The sequence below is a fragment of the Babjeviella inositovora genome, assembly GCF_001661335.1.
Source record: "Babjeviella inositovora NRRL Y-12698 unplaced genomic scaffold BABINscaffold_1, whole genome shotgun sequence".
NCBI classification, from domain to species: Eukaryota; Fungi; Ascomycota; class Pichiomycetes; order Serinales; genus Babjeviella; species Babjeviella inositovora.
In genome coordinates this window covers 2,080,715-2,098,730 of record NW_017566838.1, presented here as the reverse complement: position 1 = coordinate 2,098,730, position 18,016 = coordinate 2,080,715, and the positions used below count along the sequence as shown (strand labels likewise).

The 18,016-nt window shown below is 49.4% G+C and overlaps 8 protein-coding genes and 1 non-coding gene across 9 annotated transcripts; 5 read left to right on the top strand and 4 right to left on the bottom strand.

Annotated features, from left to right (window-relative positions):
- Positions 1-357: 357 nt before the first annotated feature.
- CDC14 (phosphoprotein phosphatase) lies at positions 358-2,533 on the top strand. The gene has a single exon (XM_019127718.1). It carries the CDS (start codon positions 675-677, stop codon positions 2,406-2,408), a length of 1,734 nt encoding a protein of 577 aa, XP_018988403.1. The 5' UTR covers positions 358-674; the 3' UTR covers positions 2,409-2,533.
- A 159-nt stretch (positions 2,534-2,692) lies between these two features.
- Positions 2,693-3,179, bottom strand: BABINDRAFT_159535 (uncharacterized protein). Its single transcript, XM_019127717.1, has one exon. It carries the CDS (start codon positions 3,068-3,070, stop codon positions 2,861-2,863), a length of 210 nt encoding a protein of 69 aa, XP_018988402.1. The 5' UTR covers positions 3,071-3,179; the 3' UTR covers positions 2,693-2,860.
- Positions 3,180-3,200: 21 nt separating this feature from the next.
- On the top strand, positions 3,201-3,524 carry BABINDRAFT_159534 (uncharacterized protein). Its single transcript, XM_019127716.1, has one exon. The coding sequence runs from the start codon at positions 3,262-3,264 to the stop codon at positions 3,442-3,444; it is 183 nt and encodes a 60-aa protein (XP_018988401.1). The 5' UTR covers positions 3,201-3,261; the 3' UTR covers positions 3,445-3,524.
- A 250-nt stretch (positions 3,525-3,774) lies between these two features.
- FAT1 (long-chain fatty acid transporter) lies at positions 3,775-6,089 on the top strand. The gene has a single exon (XM_019127715.1). The coding sequence runs from the start codon at positions 3,878-3,880 to the stop codon at positions 5,870-5,872; it is 1,995 nt and encodes a 664-aa protein (XP_018988400.1). The 5' UTR covers positions 3,775-3,877; the 3' UTR covers positions 5,873-6,089.
- A 413-nt stretch (positions 6,090-6,502) lies between these two features.
- On the bottom strand, positions 6,503-9,594 carry BABINDRAFT_80437 (uncharacterized protein). The gene has a single exon (XM_019132724.1). The coding sequence runs from the start codon at positions 9,353-9,355 to the stop codon at positions 6,509-6,511; it is 2,847 nt and encodes a 948-aa protein (XP_018988399.1). The 5' UTR covers positions 9,356-9,594; the 3' UTR covers positions 6,503-6,508.
- A 132-nt stretch (positions 9,595-9,726) lies between these two features.
- On the bottom strand, positions 9,727-9,798 carry BABINDRAFT_t28. The gene has a single exon. It is a non-coding gene; the product is annotated as a tRNA-Pro (tRNA).
- Positions 9,799-10,780: 982 nt separating this feature from the next.
- BABINDRAFT_164780 (serine/threonine-protein kinase) lies at positions 10,781-14,020 on the top strand (the record flags this gene model as incomplete). Its single annotated transcript, XM_019130281.1, has 1 exon — positions 10,781-14,020. One exon carries the CDS (start codon positions 10,781-10,783, stop codon positions 14,018-14,020), a length of 3,240 nt encoding a protein of 1,079 aa, XP_018988398.1.
- A 608-nt stretch (positions 14,021-14,628) lies between these two features.
- On the bottom strand, positions 14,629-15,174 carry BABINDRAFT_164779 (uncharacterized protein; the record flags this gene model as incomplete). The annotated part of the gene is made up of 1 exon (XM_019130280.1): positions 14,629-15,174. The coding sequence occupies one exon, from the start codon at positions 15,172-15,174 to the stop codon at positions 14,629-14,631; it is 546 nt and encodes a 181-aa protein (XP_018988397.1).
- BABINDRAFT_80412 (uncharacterized protein) lies at positions 15,119-17,980 on the top strand. The gene has a single exon (XM_019132722.1). The coding sequence runs from the start codon at positions 15,333-15,335 to the stop codon at positions 17,856-17,858; it is 2,526 nt and encodes an 841-aa protein (XP_018988396.1). The 5' UTR covers positions 15,119-15,332; the 3' UTR covers positions 17,859-17,980.
- The last annotated feature ends 36 nt before the right edge of the window (positions 17,981-18,016 follow it).

Here is an 18,016-nt window from a genome sequence, read left to right as displayed (position 1 = left end):
CTACGGCACGGCTGCACACCGGAAACCGGGGAACCGCACTTTAGACAACACACCAGCAACCCCACTTGTCACAGTATTGATTGTTAAACTCACGACATTAAAATCAAGCATGTTTTATCAACTGCATGAAGCACTCGAATCCTTCGAAAAGAAACCATACCGAATACAATACAATGGCTTTGCTGTGTACCACCCCGTCGGATTTGCGGGTCCTGCACACAGCTCTGTGTACACTTTCCTGCTTTGGACAAAAGCATAACACAGGAAATTTTCGCGGCGATCCGATCCCAAAACGGCAAGCAACAGTGTGATCACAACACCTGTTGGTTAGCTTCTACCAGACACTCAGAGTTTTATCTCGTGTGCACTTCCTCTTGTTTCGTCACATTCAGTTTTGTACCCTTTATTCTTACAAGAGTAGCTGATCCAAGCCGTTGCTACCACCCAAGGTTCGATCACTGCCCTTCAGCTATCACTGCATTACCATCTTAGCCCTCTAGGTTCAAGCATCTTACAGCCCTAGGACCACTTCATCCATCTTAGCAATCCCAGGATCAGCCGGTTTAGTCCCAGAATCCTCCATCTTGCAACCCAGTGCATTCGCCTAATCATAGGCTTTATCCCCGTCGTTTATCCCTTCAGTTAACGCTCTATTCTCCTTCCATATCTCTTTGATGCCCCGTAGACCTAACATCGACGCGATTGAGTTTCTCAAAGGCCGTGTGTACCTCGGTGCGTACGAGCATACGCCCCAAAACACGCACGAGGCGGTGTACTTCACGGTCGAGAAAACCCTCCCGTACAACCCATTTCACTTGGACTTCGGTCCGCTCCATATCGGTCAGCTCTACCGCTTCGCAGTACAACTCCACCACATCCTCAACGACGACGCAAACCAGGGCAAGGCGGTTGTGCTTTACTCTAGCACGGATGCGCGTGCGCGTGCGAACGCCGCCTGCCTCCTCGCGGGCTACATGGTACTCGTACAGTCATGGGCACCGCACCAGGTGTTACAGCCGCTTGCGCAGTGCGACGCTCCATTCATGCCGTTCCGCGATGCGGGGTACTCGCATGCGGACTTTGAAATGACCATCCAGGACGTGGTGTACGGCTTGTGGCGCGCAAAGGAGCGCAACATGCTCGACCTCACCAGCTTCAACTTGGAGGAATACGAGCGCTATGAACGGGTCGACCAGGGCGACTTCAATTGTGTATCCAAGGACTTTATTGCGTTTGCCTCGCCGCAGCAAAGCCGCCCTGGTGCTGCCTTGAACGAACCTTTCCGTAACGTCTTGGAGTACTTCACCTCCAACGATGTCCAGCTAGTGGTGAGACTCAACTCCCATCTTTACGATGCAGTGGAGTTCACAAAGCGCGGTATCCAGCACATCGACATGATCTTCGACGACGGAACGTGTCCGACCATGGAATACGTCCACCAGTTCGTAGGGGCCGCTGAAACCGTCATTCACAACGGGGGCAAGATTGCAGTGCATTGCAAGGCGGGCTTGGGCCGCACGGGCTGTCTCATCGGCGCCCACTTGATCTATACCCATGGTTTTACGGCCAATGAGTGCATCGCGTACATGCGGATGGTCCGCCCCGGGATGGTTGTCGGTCCACAGCAGCATTGGTTGTACTTGCATCAAAACGAGTTCCGCAACTGGCGTCACACGATGTGTCTCGATAATGTGGGGGATCCGTTTATTGGCGGCTTGTTTCCGTTGGTGTCGTACGAGGACTTCAAGAAGCGCATGCGCGCACTCCGCAAGCAGAAAGATGCGGCGGAGCAGCAAGCAAGAGAAGCACACGAACTGATGATGAACGATGAAAACTATATGGAAAACACGGCTGAGATTACCTTTACCCCTGTTCGCCGGCGGGTTCTGGGTGCCCAGATGCAGTTCACCCAGAAGGCCGTGCCCAGTCAGTCACCGATTCAGCCAAGAAAGAACTCACCGACCAGGGTGTCACACTCCGACAGCCAGTACGCGATGAACAACTCAGATCATGAGGATTACGATGTGAACGAGATTCTTGCGTCCCCTCAGAAGCGTATCGGGTCCAATGCCAGCTACGTGGAAGAAGGTACGCCACAGCGTGCAGCGTCTGAGTTTACCAGCACGCCACGGCGCTCAGCGAACTTAACTGGCTCCCCGCCGCATGGCAAGGTGTTGCGCTCCATCACCAACCCCCATGAGGGGATTTCCTTGACTCGTACCAAAACAACTACGACCACTACGACGTTTGTGGCGTCGCCACCGGGATCAGAGAGTTACAAGGATGCTTTACCAAAGCGTACTGCCAGCACCGCTGCGTCGCGTATGAAAAACAGGCTTGTGAGTAATCAGGTGAGCGACAGAGTGCCGAGCGGAGGGATCCGTAAGGTCAGTCAAGGCAGGAGGTAGCACTAAAATCATAGGCGCCGAGACATTGGAATGTTTTGGCTTAAAAAAAACAGGGCTCTGAGTCACTCCAAAAGATACTTTGAATATGCCAGATGCATTAAGAGATAAATTGAGAACTTAGGTGGGCTTTTGTAGGTGCGCCGTAAGAGCAACCAGTATAAAGGTGCTAGAAATTACCCCGAGTGTTTTGCCGTTTTAATGATATATTTTACTGCACCGCGTGTATGCCTGAAGGTAGGTTCTGTTGAGTCTTATTAGCCTTCACACTGGGAAGTTGGAGCCCAATTTTGATGTAAGTTTTATTAGACAGATATCTCACACCCCGGAGCCCACTGTAAGCAAACCCTGTGGTTTTATTTCTTAACTTAATGAGTTACAATTGGCCTTATCCATATGGATGGAAGAGATTTAAATATTCATGGGTATTAGAAAGGGAAGCTAAGGAACCAGTGCTAGAACTCGGAAAGATGGTCTTCCGGGGAGCAAAACTTGGTATACGTCGGGAATGCAGCTAGATCGGCTCGCTTTAGAGAAATAGACGCATTAAAAAGCAGATGGTGGCAGATTAATCGTACAAGTTCTGGCACCCGGTGCAATCTGCGGGTTATTTCCTCAAACTTCCCCCTCCTGGGATACCGTGGGTATATGTACCAAAAGCTCATATTGGGGATCGAAATGATTGACCGACTAGGTTAAACTTATAACAGGCCTTTTTTTGGCTTATTGGTGGGAAGTTCTGCACTACAAACTGCAAGAGGGATTCGAGCTTATTCGTATCCTCACATATACCGTTGTTTTAGTTTATTATGATTCGCGTAGTTATGGTAAAAAAAAAACCCTATATCACCCCCCAATGACCGCAACCCCCGCCCCGTTGTCTAAGCATGTGACACCACCTAAGGCACTTAAAGTTCATCCCACGATTTCACGGCTCGGCAAAACAAAACTTGCAGCCGATCCCGTCCTGCAAGTAACGGGACCATATGAAAATCCCCCCATAAAGAGTTGCCGGGTGGTAGGTTCACACAATCACTAAGGTGTGTTTTATAACAAGTTTTTGCCGTGATTGGATTGATAGGATAAGAGTGAATGCCATTATCAGGTTTATTTATCCCTATTAGCGCGTATTATGAATGAGGTATAGGAGCAAGCAGATGTGGCATAGCCGCCCGCTAATCACAACGTTGAGGATCGTGCGGTAACCCCGCGAACGCATAAACCACACCCTGGCGCTAAGCTATTTAAGCCGGCAGTCCCCGCTTGCTCCATGTCTGTCATATACATTCCCCTCTAATCCTATTGAAATCTTGTTTCCAATTCAAGTTTTTATACTCGCTTCGGTTTGCTTATTATTTGCTCTGAATTACTGACTTGCCACCCTCTCTGCCTCATCCTTGTGCCTTCGACTTGTCTGTCTCTTCTGATTACTTTCCTGACCCCATTTTCCATTTCTTAATCCTTGTCCCACTATGACATTCCTTCCGTATGACGAAGCGACTATTGTTGCGCTTCTCGCCGCATCCTACCTCGACTCCAAATTCAAAATCTCGCACGACGCTAAGATCATCGGAGCCGCACTCCGTGCCGTGTTCAAAGTGGCCAAAAACAAAATTACGAAGCAGCTCTGCACGTGGGGGCAGATCTCAGCCAGTTGTGACCGCCATCCTGATCGCATCGCGCTCAAGTTTCCACGCGCCGTCGTAGCGCCAAAGGAATACCTCACCGGCTCCGACGGAAAGGAATACCTCTCCTACGATAACTGCTTCGAAGTCGAGCTGTACACGTACAAAGAGCTCCAGTGTATCGTCCACCGCTTGTCCCACGTGCTTGTGCAGGACGGGGTGCGTGCCGGAACAACCGTGGGGATGTTCTACACCAACAAGCCGTTCTTTGTTTTCCTCTGGTTCGCGCTCTGGAACATTGGTGCCGTCCCGGCCTTCATCAACTACAAGATCAAGGGTCTGCAATTGGCGCACGTAATCAAGGTGTCTCAGATGTCTCACATATATGTGGATCCAGACGTGGCACAGGCCGTCAGAGACTCCGAGCCTGACATTGCAGCCCTCGCGCGGCCACCACCAATTGTCTACTTGGATGAAACGGCATTGTTCCTGGTGATCACCTCCTTCAAGGCTCCAACCTACGTCCAGCCGGTAGAAGAAAGAAAAAAGATTACGGTTGAGGACACTGCTGTATTGATCTATACATCCGGAACCACTTCACTTCCAAAAGCAGCGATCATGAATTGGCAGAAGATGCAGCTTTCGTCGTCCGTAGTCGGCCCCATGAATGCGATCAAATCCGACAGTACTGTGTATATCTGCATGCCGCTCTATCACTCTACCGGTGCCTTTATCGGGCTTCTTCCGACACTTTCCGCGGGCGGAACAGCCGCTTTGGGTGCTGCATTTAGCAAGACCACCTTCTGGACTCAAGTAAAGCTCACAGAGGCCACCCACATCTTGTATGTCGGTGAAGTGATGAGATATCTCACCAGCAATAGCTATCACCCCAGCGAGACTCTCCATAATGTCCAGGTGGCATACGGTAACGGCTTAAGACGCGACATCTGGAGCGCGTTCAAAAAGCGGTTCCATATCCCAGTGGTTTCGGAATTCTATGGCGCTACGGAAACCCCCAGCATCACCATCAACTACCAAGAAGGTGCAGAGGGTATAGGGGCCGTCCGCACCTATGGCTGGCTCGTCAGTAAGATTATCCGCTTCCAGCAGCGGGTCGTTCGCTTAGACAACGAGCATGAAGAACCAGTCAGGAACCCCACAACTGGTCTCTGCTACGAAGCTGATGTTGACGAGCTGGGCGAGATGCTCTTCCGGCTTCCGGACCAGACCCAGGCAGGCTCCGCGGCCTTTGCAGGATACATCGGCAACAAGAAGGCCACGCAGAAAAAGATCTTGCACAACGTGTTCAGAAAGGGCGATGCGTGGTTCCGGACGGGGGATTTGATGAAGGTTGACGTAGAGGCCAGATTATACTTTGTGGACCGGATGGGCGATACCTTTAGATGGAAGTCGGAGAATGTCAGTACCGGCGAGGTTGAGGCGATCTCCATGGACTACAATACGGTAACGACAGGTTTGTGCATCAACCAGTGTGTCTGTGTGGGAGTCCAGGTACCAAACCACGAGGGTCGGGCCGGATTTCTCATTGCGGAGTTTGCCAACGACGCCAACCCCGAGCAGCTTTCACAATTCTTGCGGGACTACGCTGGCTACATTGTTGATAACTTGCCTCCTTACTCGAGACCACTCTTCTTGAAGGTGGGCCCGATCCAGTTGACCCACAACCACAAGATTGCCAAGAATGTGTTCCGCAACCAGGTACTCCCCAGCGGTGCTGACGGGTCTGAAAAGATCTACTGGTTGGACGTCGCGCGCAGGGCATATGTTTTGTTGGATGAGCGAGCCTGGACAAAGATGCAGCGGGGTGAAACCAAGTTGTAAACCGTTTTGTGGTTGACTTGAGATTTTGAGGGGGTGTAGAGAAGTATATACTGGTACTGGTTCGAAGGTGAATGTATAAATGAGTAATATTAGTGCTATTTTGGTTCAAGATTTAATTCAAATCTGATGGGCTGCGGATCTTACCTGACATGTTTAACCTCATTGCTTGGAGTTTAACCTTTGATTTCTCAACTGCAAATACAGTCTATAAAAGCCTTGATATGTCCATGTGTAGGGTTGTAAAAGTCGCGGATAAGCATCAGCTTGTAAAGTAGATACATGGTCTGATGTTTTGGATGGGACTTAATGGAACCCAAAATAGCTGTTAGCTCTTGTTGCACGACCCATGCTCTGGTTCTTTCCATCGGTTTATGTCCAAAGCTAAGATTTCTCAGTCATGGCTGACTGTCAAATACCTCTCCCGTCTGCGCTGCCACCATTCAGACCAATTGCTGTTCGTTAGTCCGAGGCATACCCTCCACTTCTTTTCTCCTTCCCTATAACATGGTCAATAAATCTAATATATTTAGCCACATTCTTTTCAAAGAATCTAAACGATTACCTGCATTCCTTACAAAGCTTCTTCTGTCTCTCTAGCCAAAAGTATGCATTTCTAAGTCAGTAATACTAAACATTTTACTGCGTCTCAATCTTGCGCAACAACCCGGTCACCATGGCAGCAAATCCCGGACGCAAACGCTCAATCTCGTGGCAGCTGTGACCTGGCTCTGCTAACAACTTATCCAATTTCTCTCGAACAGTATCTGCGTTTGCGATATCTTTAAACTCCCCTGTGTGCATGTCCAAATCGACCAAGTCGCCTTCATGAACTCCGAACTCGTTGTAAGACCCTATTCCCGAAAAATCGTTGATTTGGTCCCACGCCTGTTTGATCCTATCGTCATAATCTGTGGCTGTGGTTTGCAACAGTTCCTTAAGAATCTCGCTGTAGATAAGTCTCTTGGAAAGTGTCAGCGCTACAATGGCATCCACATCCTTGACAACCTTCGCGTCCCCAGCCACTAGACAATCCAAGTCAAGCAAGTCCTGGGGGTGACTGAACTTAAACCTCAACGTCCGGAGAAATTTTTCCAACCAATCAATAATCCCCTCAAAAAACCCGTCTGTATCCTTGAGGTATGTTTCGTTGAAAAACCGCATCATCTTGTCCTGGTGTCTCTCTAACACACCCATCACCTCCTTCAATAACAAGCTGGGGGAGAGCTCGTACATGATTTCATAAAGCCGGTCTACCGTAGCGATTAAATCGGCCATGAAAGCCTGGAAATCTTTAAGAGCAAGGGGCAAGTTGGCCAATTTGAATACCTCCACCATGGGAGTGAAGAACTGCGTGAAGATCTCCTTAATGAGGGAGATTAAATACGGCTCGTCCCACACCTCCTTCATCAACTCCTTATCTCGCTGGCGCAAGAGTAAATGGAAGAGAGATTTGATATTTGAGTAGAGCTCAATGTCGTCGTGGGCTCCATCTGTGGTTTTGTAAACCCTTTGATATGCCTCAAAACTCTTTTCCACCTGTTTCAATGTATCGTCAGCGATGATGACGTCGTTGGTGAGATACCCATGGGTGCACAAAATGCCAACCACCAAGTCATGCCCATCCAGCTCTATTCTCGCCTTGATCTTGACAATAGTCTCCTCAGACGGCTCCCATACGTACGCTCTGAGCTTTTGCACGATATCCTCGCCAGATACGTGTTTCCAGGTCTGGGACGTGGTGATGTTTTCAGACAAGGCAGCGATTTCGCTTTGCTGCAACCGCAAATCGTCGTTCAACATTGAGCTGAAACACATTTGCATGAGGGACTTTCCGCTAAAGGGGATCACGCTGGTGCTCAAAAACAAGTCCATCATCGCCTTCATGAGCTTCATGGGATTGGTTATGCGTAAGATTCCGGACAATACCGTGTACGGGAAGAAGCCATGGATCTTCTTGATGCTTTTAAACCACTCGCGCGACATGTCCTGTCCCAAGAACATCTCGTAGATTGTCAGCGCTATTTCGATCTTCATCAACTCTATGAAGGAGCGCAAGTAGGAGGTGCGCAAATCTGCAACGGAAGTGGCGGTACCGAACTCACTAAAGAGCCGGTGGAGACCGTTCAGATCGTGAAGTAGCGACGACTTGAGCCCATCAATATTTTCCCTCAAGCTGAGAGCGCGCAACTGAGCTTGTTTCTGGAACTCCATCTGGTTGAGAATGCGCGCTTTGTCCAATTGAGTGCGCGTAGCAATATCACGCCATTCCAAGGGCGATGGTGGAGTATCAGAAGCGGTCGGAGCCAAGAAGCTGGCCAAGATGGGAGAGCTGGCAACCTCGGGGTTTTGGAGTAGCAGCTTCATATATCCGCGCAACAGAAGACGGAGATACTCCCGGGGAACCGAGATGGCGTTCTCAGGCGACAGTTTCCGCTCTATATTTGGCAATTTGCGAGTTGAGGTTTTAGGCGGGGATAAATGGCTGGATGTTGGAGACGGTGGACTCAACCTTGGATTTGAGAGCTTTCGGGCAAGGGTTTTTAACGGCACAGGAGGCATCAAGTTGAAGATAGGCTTCTTTAGGGTTTGCGCGTTCTGAGTCCTTAACAACGGTTCATTTTGTAAGCTTGACGACTCATTGTCTTGTTGTTTCAACTCTGAATCCAGCAAAGCCGACGCAAATGAATCATACGACTCCATTGAGCTCTTTCCTTTTGGTGAGGTTTCCACTGACTCAGATTCCGCGATCCGCCCCTCCATCTTGGTCTTATCGGGAAACGCGGGTAACAGCTTCCCCGGAAACTGTGCCCGTAAGGCCTTATCTAGCCGGAGAAACTCCGAATATCGTCTGTACACGATATACGGAGCATGCTCACTGTCGGTAACCTGAACTATAAACTCGTACGCTGGAGCCAGCAGAAACCAACCTTTCTTATCATCGACCCTCCGCACACCCGCAATGTTCAAGGCAAACCCGGTGGATGGGGCGGTGAGGGTAAGCATATCATCCACTTCATCTGGCAGAATAAGCACCACATCGCGCTTAGTAACCTTCTGCACCGCGTCCATGTTCGGCACACTGGTAAGAAAGTACTCGGTGTCGGACTTGGTGGCGATGGAAGAAACAAAGAAGAGGAGAATCCCGCTGGCCATCTTGTTGGTGACCTGACGCCGTTTTGACAACTCCCCGCGATCCTCCGACGACGAAATTTTCTTGGCTGAGAAGGTTTCATAGAATGGCTGCACCTTTGCCTCCCAGAACGCCGTGTTGTGAGAAAGAAACGGAAAGGTTAAGACAAAGTTGTCGAAGAAGAAACGGAGAAGCGGAAACGCGTCAGACGTCGCCTTTTCAGTGGAAAAAGGGTATCCAAATCTCTGGAGCCCGTCTGGGCTGCTGAGCAAACGAAACTCGTGCGCGAGTTGCTGTGACACAAGCTCCTTCTTGAGGAAGTGCTCCTGTGTGGGAGATAACGACAATGTCATGGGTAACGGCTGTTAGATGGCTGTGTCTTAGAATGTGTGTAAACTTCGGTAAGACTGTGAAAGTATAATTGGGCCGTATTAAGGATGAAGCTGGTGGAAATATAAAGTCTATTGTTGGGTTGGGTCTAACAGCGATTGCTGGCTGAATACGATCCCTGTTGTGACAACGCTTAGACGTGGGGAAGGCGATAATAGTCAGGGGTGAAACTGGTCTACAGTTTGATCGTAATTAAATTGGTAGAGTTATGGTAATAGACCTGTGTGTATTGGGGTTCTAATGTGGTATGAAATCGCAATGTGCAACAGTCATTGACCCATTTTGCTAGTCAGATCCGCTAACTGCGCCTGCAGGCAAAAAAAAAGTATTAATCGGGCCGAGCAGGGAATTGAACCCTGGGCCACTCACACCCAAAGCGAGTATCATACCACTAGACCACACGGCCGATTGTTGAGAGAACGGAAACGATATCAATCTTCCGATGTCAGGAAATTCCCATTTGTGTACGCATTTCGCCGAAAACACGGCGAGCCGAAGCAATCGTTGCCCCCCCCTTGCCGAAGCACGCCCCACCCTTCTGGAACGCTCTCCTAAACTTCGTACTACATGGCCTCACAAGGAGACCAGGAATGAAATCTTACTCAGCGTTCAGTGTGCAATATTATACTTCATAATTAACGTTAAAAGGGTTGAGGGCGAATGAGAATCGTAACCGACTGTTAACACCTTGTGACTCATTCTGCTGGTTCCGCGGGACTTTCTACAAATTCGTTGGTCCACGGTTTGCGAATCAGATAACCAGCACTCACGTGGTGAAGCTGTATTCGCACTTTAATATCTCACACCAGTGCTGGAAAATGTCTATGTAAACGCAATTAGGAGATAGTTATTCGATAGCAACTATCCCTGAGAAAGCTTATAGCAACATTCATCAACCTCGGACTGGGCCACAGATCTTGCTATGCCATCGTTGCTGTACCAGGATATGTATGGCCGCGGTTTCCGCCGCACACCCTTTCGCAACGGAATGCTAGTCCCAATAGAACGCGGACCTCGCCCATCAACAAACCGCTACTTCCCTTTTACAATCAAGAAATCGAAATAATAAAATACCATTTTAATCTGGCTCCATAAGAACCTCCTAAATTGATTATTATCCTCCATTTATGGTGGCGTCATGCGTTGCTCTCCCATGGTCACGTGACTATAGCCACCTATCCTGTGACATGTTCGCGGTCCAGGCTTTTCGCAGGGGATGAGCAGAGAAGAAACTTCAAGCACCAAACTCGAACAGGACAAGAACTACACTATATCGCACGACTAATACACCGCTTGTATACAGCTAACACACGAAAAGCCCCAATCGGTACATGCCACATCGAAACAAATTAGCCGCCAGCTCAACGATCTTCTAAGCCGCCAGCAAGATGGAAACCAATGCAAAGCCGAAGCACGAAACCATATCAGGGTGTGTTTCCCGCGTGGTTCAATCCACCCATCATCAAATCTCTCTACACAGCCCTCGCAGCCATCACCATAGCACTCACCGGGCAGAGATCTTTGGAAAGGTTGGGGACATGATCAAGAAGATTCCGCGCTCCGGAACGTCACTGCCGTGTCTATCTCGGAACAGCTCGGCCACCAGTTTGCAAAGAATTGATGGATCAGGATCGAGCGACTCAAGAGAGATGGCTAGGGAGGTGAGAGAAAACAGCTCTAGCATTGGCTCCTCGCACAAGGAGAAAGGCTCCGGAGAGAGCTTTGGCTCGTCACTAAAGCTGAAAAACTCTTTCGATTCCCTCAGAGACTCCTCCAAAAGCAAAGACTCTCTGAAGGATAGTAAAGACAGCTCGTTGAAACATCTTCTCAACGACTCAAGCACCTCGAGCTTTACTCCTTTGCACTTCATGTCGAACCTCAACCCCAACCCGATGCACACGTACCCGGTGCCAACAAACACACACGTGCACGCGGAGCCAGCAGCCCAGCCAAAGCACCATTTTTTGAGCTTGCTCCCGACCTACACCCATGCCCAGCCTCCAGCCTCTGTCTCCCGTCTGCTTGACCTGACACCAAAACCCCCCGTGAAGGAAACAAAGCACGTTTCGCTTGAATATGACCCGATTTCCAAGCGCAAAGTACTCAACACGTACGAAATTATCCGCGAGTTAGGCCGTGGACAGCACGGAAAGGTGAAGCTCGCCAAAGATCTCGTCGCTAACGAATTCGTGGCGATAAAGATTGTTGACCGGTGCGCTAAACCACAAGTAGGCAGGCTCGTCACCCCAGGATCCTCACAGGAAGACAAAATCAAGCGTGAAATCGCCATCATGAAGAAGTGCGACCATCCGCACGTGGTGCAGCTCCGTGAGGTGCTAGATGATGTCAACTCTCGCAAGATCTACCTCGTGCTTGAGTATCTTGAGACGGGCGAGATTGTTTGGCAGGCAGAAAATGGGCCCGCCTTGACGTTTGTCAAGGCCCGCTCCGTGTTCCGCGACGTGGTCCAGGGGCTAGAATATCTCCACTACCAAGGCATCATTCACCGGGACATCAAGCCCGGTAATTTACTCGTCAGTAGCGACGGAGTCGTGAAGATCAGTGACTTTGGGGTGAGTTTTGCGAGTGATTTGGACAGCAACACGAATGAATTTGAGTTGTGCAAAACCGCTGGGACTCCCGCGTTCTACGCTCCGGAGTTGTGTGCGACAAACTTTGAAACAGAAGACGTGTTGGAGGAAAGCGACGGTCATATTACCTCTCAAGGCAATCCGGATGGTCAGGGTTTACTGTTGGGTACTTCCGATTTCAGAAGAGACCCTTCCGAGGCTTCCGCCGGCGTGGACACAAAACTTGGTGAGCATCCAGAGATAACCCCGCAAACGTCTCGAGAACGATTCCGCCCCAACATCACCCACAAAGTCGATATCTGGGCGCTCGGGGTCACTCTCTACTGCCTTCTCTTCGGCCAGCTTCCATTCAACTCCCCCAATGAGTTTGGCCTCTTTGACGTGATTGCGCACAAGGCGCTTGAGTTTCCGGAAAAGCCCGCCGCTGTATCCGCAAAAGAGTTTGAATGGTGCAAGGACCTTTTGTGCAAGCTCCTTGAGAAGAACCCTGACCGCCGTATCGATATTCCCGAGATCAAGAGTCATCCGTTTGTGCTCTCCGACTTGACCCCCATTGCATCGCGCCTCTTCTCGCATTCGTACGACTTGCTCGAAACCACCAAGATCGACGTCTCCAACGAGGAGGTGGAAGTTGCGGTGTTGAAGATCGGCTCCAAAATTAAAAAGTCGCTAGCCAGGGCCTTTATCAAGTTTGCTGGAATGAGTCCCATCCCCCCTGCCACCTCCCGGAAGCCCTCCCCGCTCCATAAGCGCCCCGGCTCCGCCCCGCGCACCCTCATGGACCGCTTGGGCTCGCCTATCATGAGTGTGAGCCACTTGCACTCCGCCGGAGCCTCTGCCCGCTCCGCGTCACCTGTCCACGTCCACCAACGCCCCGGATCCGAGGAGACGTCGGTCGTCCAACAGACCCACCGCGAGCGCAGCTCTTCTGGGGCCTCCGGTTCTTTACCCTCCAGCTCTGTTGCCTCCGATAAGGCTCTGATTCCGGCTTTGCCTGCCAGGATGCAGGAACGCCGGGCGTCGGTGGTTTCACTCCCGGTGAACACCAGTTTCGACTCCCTCGACAGCTTCACTGACGACTACCTTCACCAGAAGTACGGCGAAGCTGCCGACGTGGTTGAGGAGCCTGGCTTAAACCAGGCCTTAGCCAGTCTCACCGTTGACCCTCTTTCGCTTAAGGAGGCTATTTCGCGGTCCCTCCACGATGACATGTACGTAGATAGCGTAACACCCGTGGTGTCTAAGCCCTCCAGCGGGTCTGAGTCTACGATGGTGGGCAGTTTGGGAGTCAAGTCAGACAGTGGACTCAAATCGGAGCTCAGGTCAACGGTAGACGGCTTCAGGCCAACGATAGAAAGCTCGGGTCTCCGAGTCCCGGTTCAGTCGCCTGCCCCGAAGCGCACGAGCCAATACTCTGGATTCGATTCGCCGGATTCCGACAGTGACAGCGACAACGAATTGACATTCGCGTTTGGCAGCCGGTCGGATCTCGGCGAGAAGCGCGTCATCCGCAAACGTGTGATGTCGCACGAGTCCAACGTCCCCCGCCCGTTGTCGCCATCGATCATCGACATGGAGATCCCGATGGAGCTCCAGGCGGAGATGGTGGACATGCCTGACTTGCTTATGAACGATTCTGCCGCCACACTCAAAATCCTGTCTTCCCAGACTTCCACCGCGAAGGAAGAACAGGCTCCTGTGAAAGTTTTATCGCCGTTGTCGCAAGTATGTATGCTGACCGTGTCGATAGACGAGGTGGCCTCTCATGAAAGCATCTTCCCGATGGACGATGTGCGGTTTGAGTTGTCGGAGGAAGACAGGGCCCGCTACCAGAACCACTACAACAAGGAGCATATTGTGTTGACGTCGAACGGATACAAGTATCCGGACACCAAGAACACCAACGCGAACGCCCAGGTGCTTTCGCGCAATGGCGCGGGCCGGGTAAGAAGCAGCTCAATTACCGTGGGGATTTTGTCCGAGTCAAAGTACAACAAGACGTTTCTTTTGGGAGGGGATGAGAGCGAGAGTGAATAAAGGTAGAGGCAAAAAAGCAAAGCGGAGATCCTTTGCTTGGATTTATAGACTTGGATACAGACTTGGTATCGTATTTATCTTTATCACTTTCGAATCGTAGAATATGTTTACATGGTATACCTCATTGATTGTATCGACATTACTCATAGGTGGGTTTATATTATTTCACGTATCACATTTATTAAGGACAGTTGTTGATAATTTTGTATTGATCTGGGGGGGTAATGCCATAGATGTCAGACCTATTTATGATTTAAAATTGGTCGAAGGAATAAAGCCGCGGATACACTGATCTAGGATCTGCTGGATTCAAAAAAGATACCATATCTGGCGTCGTCGCTTATTTCACTATCGAAACGCAATAATGTTAATTTCTACTGAATACGGAGGGATTTTATTAAAAAGTAGAAAATCCCCTCATAAGCACTCGATCTTACCGTTACTATCCCTCTCTTATCCATCTCGACTTCAAGCTTGCTTTGTAGCCATAAATTTCATATTCCTCTGTTCTCTACATAGCTCTCACTCATTAATTATTATTTTTTTCGTATCAATATTAGTTTTTATGTACATGCTGGTGATCCTTCTGTCTTATCCGGAGGTCTCAGCTATTGTTGCACTCCCCAGACAACCAGCCTCTGGTCCTTGACTTCGTTGAGGAAGGCGAAGAACGGATTATAGTCCTCTTCTGAAAGTCTGTTGCCGTGCTTCCCGTAGTGCTTGGAGAAAGTCTCTTGTACGATATCGGAGATCTGGTACGCCTGCTCCATCGTGATAGCATCTTCGAAACCGAGTTGCATCAAAGCCTCACGCTGAGAACTGATACACTTCCCCGTCCACTGGATGGCACTAGCACCAGTCTTGGACATGCGGTTGTTTCTTCTGACCTCGTTGGCAACAATGCTAACGGTCTCACAGTTGGAAGCAGCCATCTTGGTGGCGTTAAACAATCGCTTGAACTTCTTCAACTGCTCCACGCGCTCAACTTCATCGGGATTAGTACGATCGTACTGGATCGTCGGCTTGGAGTGAGATTCCGAACTGTTGGCGAGCTGCAAGCTGTGATTCTCCAAAAAGGCGTAGAGATCGGAAGGTAGCTGTGAACTCAACTCAGGAGTTTTTTCCTCCGTTTTCTTATAAAACGGCCAAACCATGATAACGTATAAGGAGTCAGTGGGACTAAAACCTGCGTTGCTTTCTGTCATTGAAGAATCATGACGCATGAATTGCCTCAAAAATATGTAAAGCGAAAAAGTTTGTATGCAGGCTGTGGGATACTTCAGTCCCATCAAAGTCTGAGCTTATTATTACGATGGTTAGAAGGAGGACGCTATTGTTAGGATCTATTTATCCAATCGGAACTAGCCATATGTGGAAGGATCTTTCTGTCATAGGTACAAGAGCCTATCTGCTTTGCCGACCCTATGTCATCCCAACAGGTGGAGCCACTAATCTATCGGCCTCTTACCATTTAGCAGACCAGTTCTCCACAATACCCAGAGCAGAAAATGCCTATTTATATTTATCTTCCATAGAAAACAAACATTCAGGTGGAGCATCTCCATATTTAGATCCCTCTCTGTCATCTAAAGAGCGTGAAACATCATCCGGCGATGTCTCTGTTCCTTACTCCAACCCACTTGTATACTCCTCCCTATACACGAATATTTTCCTTAATGCCGACAAATGCGAATATATTAGCAAGGTGAAACGGCAAACCAAAGTAAACATCCATATAACCCCCTCGGGTAACCAGATGCTATGGCGGATCACAGGTGACGCAGCAGACGTGGCAGAGGCCAGTCAAATGGTCAATACGCGGATGAAATACATACAAGAAGACTTTTCAATCCACTCCGCAACGTATCCGGTGTTTGCAGTCAATATATTTGCATTTCCCACTCGAGAATTACAGAATTTACTCCAGAACTTCCGAGTAACTGTGCACGTCGAGCAACGTGGTGATACCTGTGAGGTATCGCTTGCCTCTCTGGATAATTCTTTCGGTGGAGCTGTTGAAAGTATCAAGAGCGTGGTCGATGGTCTCACTGCGAACTCTGTTGAAATCAATCTTCCGGTGAAAGCTTCCGTGTTTAATGACCAGTTCAGTTTGAAGCAGTTTCAGAGAGTCACATCGTCCTATGTTTTCATCCACGGCCCAAAGGTTATAATCTATGGTGACGACAAGCAAAGTGTCGACAGAGCGCTGCAGATAATCAAGAAAAATGTCTCTGGAGAAACATACACCTTCAAATTACCACGGATCATGTGCTCGATCCTCCACCATGAGCTTCCCGAGATTCGTAGGGAGCTCAAAAGCCTCCCCGGTGCGAAAATTTTCATGAGTGGATATTCTGGCTATAGATTGCAGTGTGAAGGCTCGCAACTCGTAGAAGCTAGAGCCTTGCTTGAGCGGAAGCTTGCTAAGTACACTTCCAACTCCCAGCTGTTTAAAACCAGCAAAGTGCATGCCAAGCTCTTACTTGGAAAAGGCGGTTCAAAACTAGCCTCGATACAACAATACAGTGGTGCATTCATTGAATCAGATGAAGGCACCGAGACGGAAACCTGGAAGGTGTACGCTGACACAGCAGAGAAAGTTAACAAGGCCCTCCATGCGCTCAAACTTCACCGTAATCTCTTAGAGGAAACTGCCCTTAACCTCAGGGTTCCGCAATGGTGTATCGATGCTCTCACTTTGGATAACCCGCATTTCCTCAAATCTCTCGCTGCCAAAGCCAAGTGTTTTCTAAGCGAATGCGAAGGGTTCACGATATCTGTGCTTAGCCACCATCTCAAAGCGGTAAAGCACTTTGAAAGATTACTCAGGGAGCAGTTGCGACTGGTTGCAACGGTTGAAGAGATGGTAACGCCTCCAAATATCTTCCGGGATGAATTATCTTCTGTGGGAAATTGGATACAAGGAGGTAAGCTACAGGTGTATGGAAAACCTGCTGAGGTAGCAAGAGCAAGGGCGGTAGATACCTTGATTCTGAAGCAATGCCGCCATGTCTCCGTCCCTACGTACCTAGGCAAAGCCTTGTTTGGTCACAAAGTGCAATCACTTCAGGAATTCGCAGACTCCACGTGCACACGGATCGCTCTACGGCGCAATAAACGGAGCTTTGAGTTGAGCGTGTTTGCTCCTGAAACGAAAGATCTTGAAAAGGCCCTCCACTTACTCGACTTTCGGCAAGCGGTGGCGAGACACACAGCAGAGAAGGTGTTGGTACCACCCAAGATTCAGCGACTCTTGAAGGGTTTCCGGAGCTCCAAATTGGTACAAATACAGAGCTCGACTCTGACTTCGTTTTTACTCGATGGCGATTTCATTGAGATCTATGGGACTAGTAAGGAGGCCGTCCTCCAGGCTAAAACCTTGTTGCGCCAAATTGTTGATCTTGTGCAGACAAGTTCCAGGATGGACACCCAGATTTCGCCAGTGTGGATCGAGCTCTTTACAGGGGTGGATGTATATCGAGCGAAGCTTCATGCCATAGAGCAAACCACCCAAACGTGTATCATGTTCCAGAAACAAGGACTGGATGTCATGGCCATCTATGGTCTGTCGCTACAGTCTATGGAGGCTCAGCGGCAAGTGGCTGCCTTTTTAGCTGACTTAAAGCCCCAATGTCAGACATTTACCGTCTCGCAGGGGATCAACGATTCCGATGAGCTTGCATATCATTCCGCAAAATTCCGGGTCATCGAGCAGTTGTATGATGTGCAGATATTTGTTTCCAAGCGGTTCACATCGGATGAAGCTATCGGGTTTATCATAGGAGGAAGAGCCGATGTAGACCTCCAAGAGGCGTTAAGAATGTTGGCTGCTACCTAGGGGTGAGCAAAGCATTAAGAAACTGATCCTGGAGGTTACGTGAACCATCACATGGATGTTAGTCATGGACAGCAATATTTACCGTATTACTACCCTTATAAATATTCTCTATGAACGCGTACTGTCAAACGTGATTACATTATTACTTTTAGAGCTCA

Excerpts from the sequence above, each read along its gene's own strand:
- CDC14 (XM_019127718.1), top strand. The coding sequence starts at position 675 with ATGCCCCGTAGACCTAACATCGACGCGATTGAGTTTCTCAAAGGCCGT.
- BABINDRAFT_159535 (XM_019127717.1), bottom strand. The coding sequence starts at position 3,070 with ATGAGCTTTTGGTACATATACCCACGGTATCCCAGGAGGGGGAAGTTT.
- BABINDRAFT_80437 (XM_019132724.1), bottom strand. The coding sequence starts at position 9,355 with ATGACATTGTCGTTATCTCCCACACAGGAGCACTTCCTCAAGAAGGAG.
- FAT1 (XM_019127715.1), top strand. The coding sequence starts at position 3,878 with ATGACATTCCTTCCGTATGACGAAGCGACTATTGTTGCGCTTCTCGCC.
- BABINDRAFT_159534 (XM_019127716.1), top strand. The coding sequence starts at position 3,262 with ATGACCGCAACCCCCGCCCCGTTGTCTAAGCATGTGACACCACCTAAG.
- BABINDRAFT_80412 (XM_019132722.1), top strand. The coding sequence starts at position 15,333 with ATGGTTAGAAGGAGGACGCTATTGTTAGGATCTATTTATCCAATCGGA.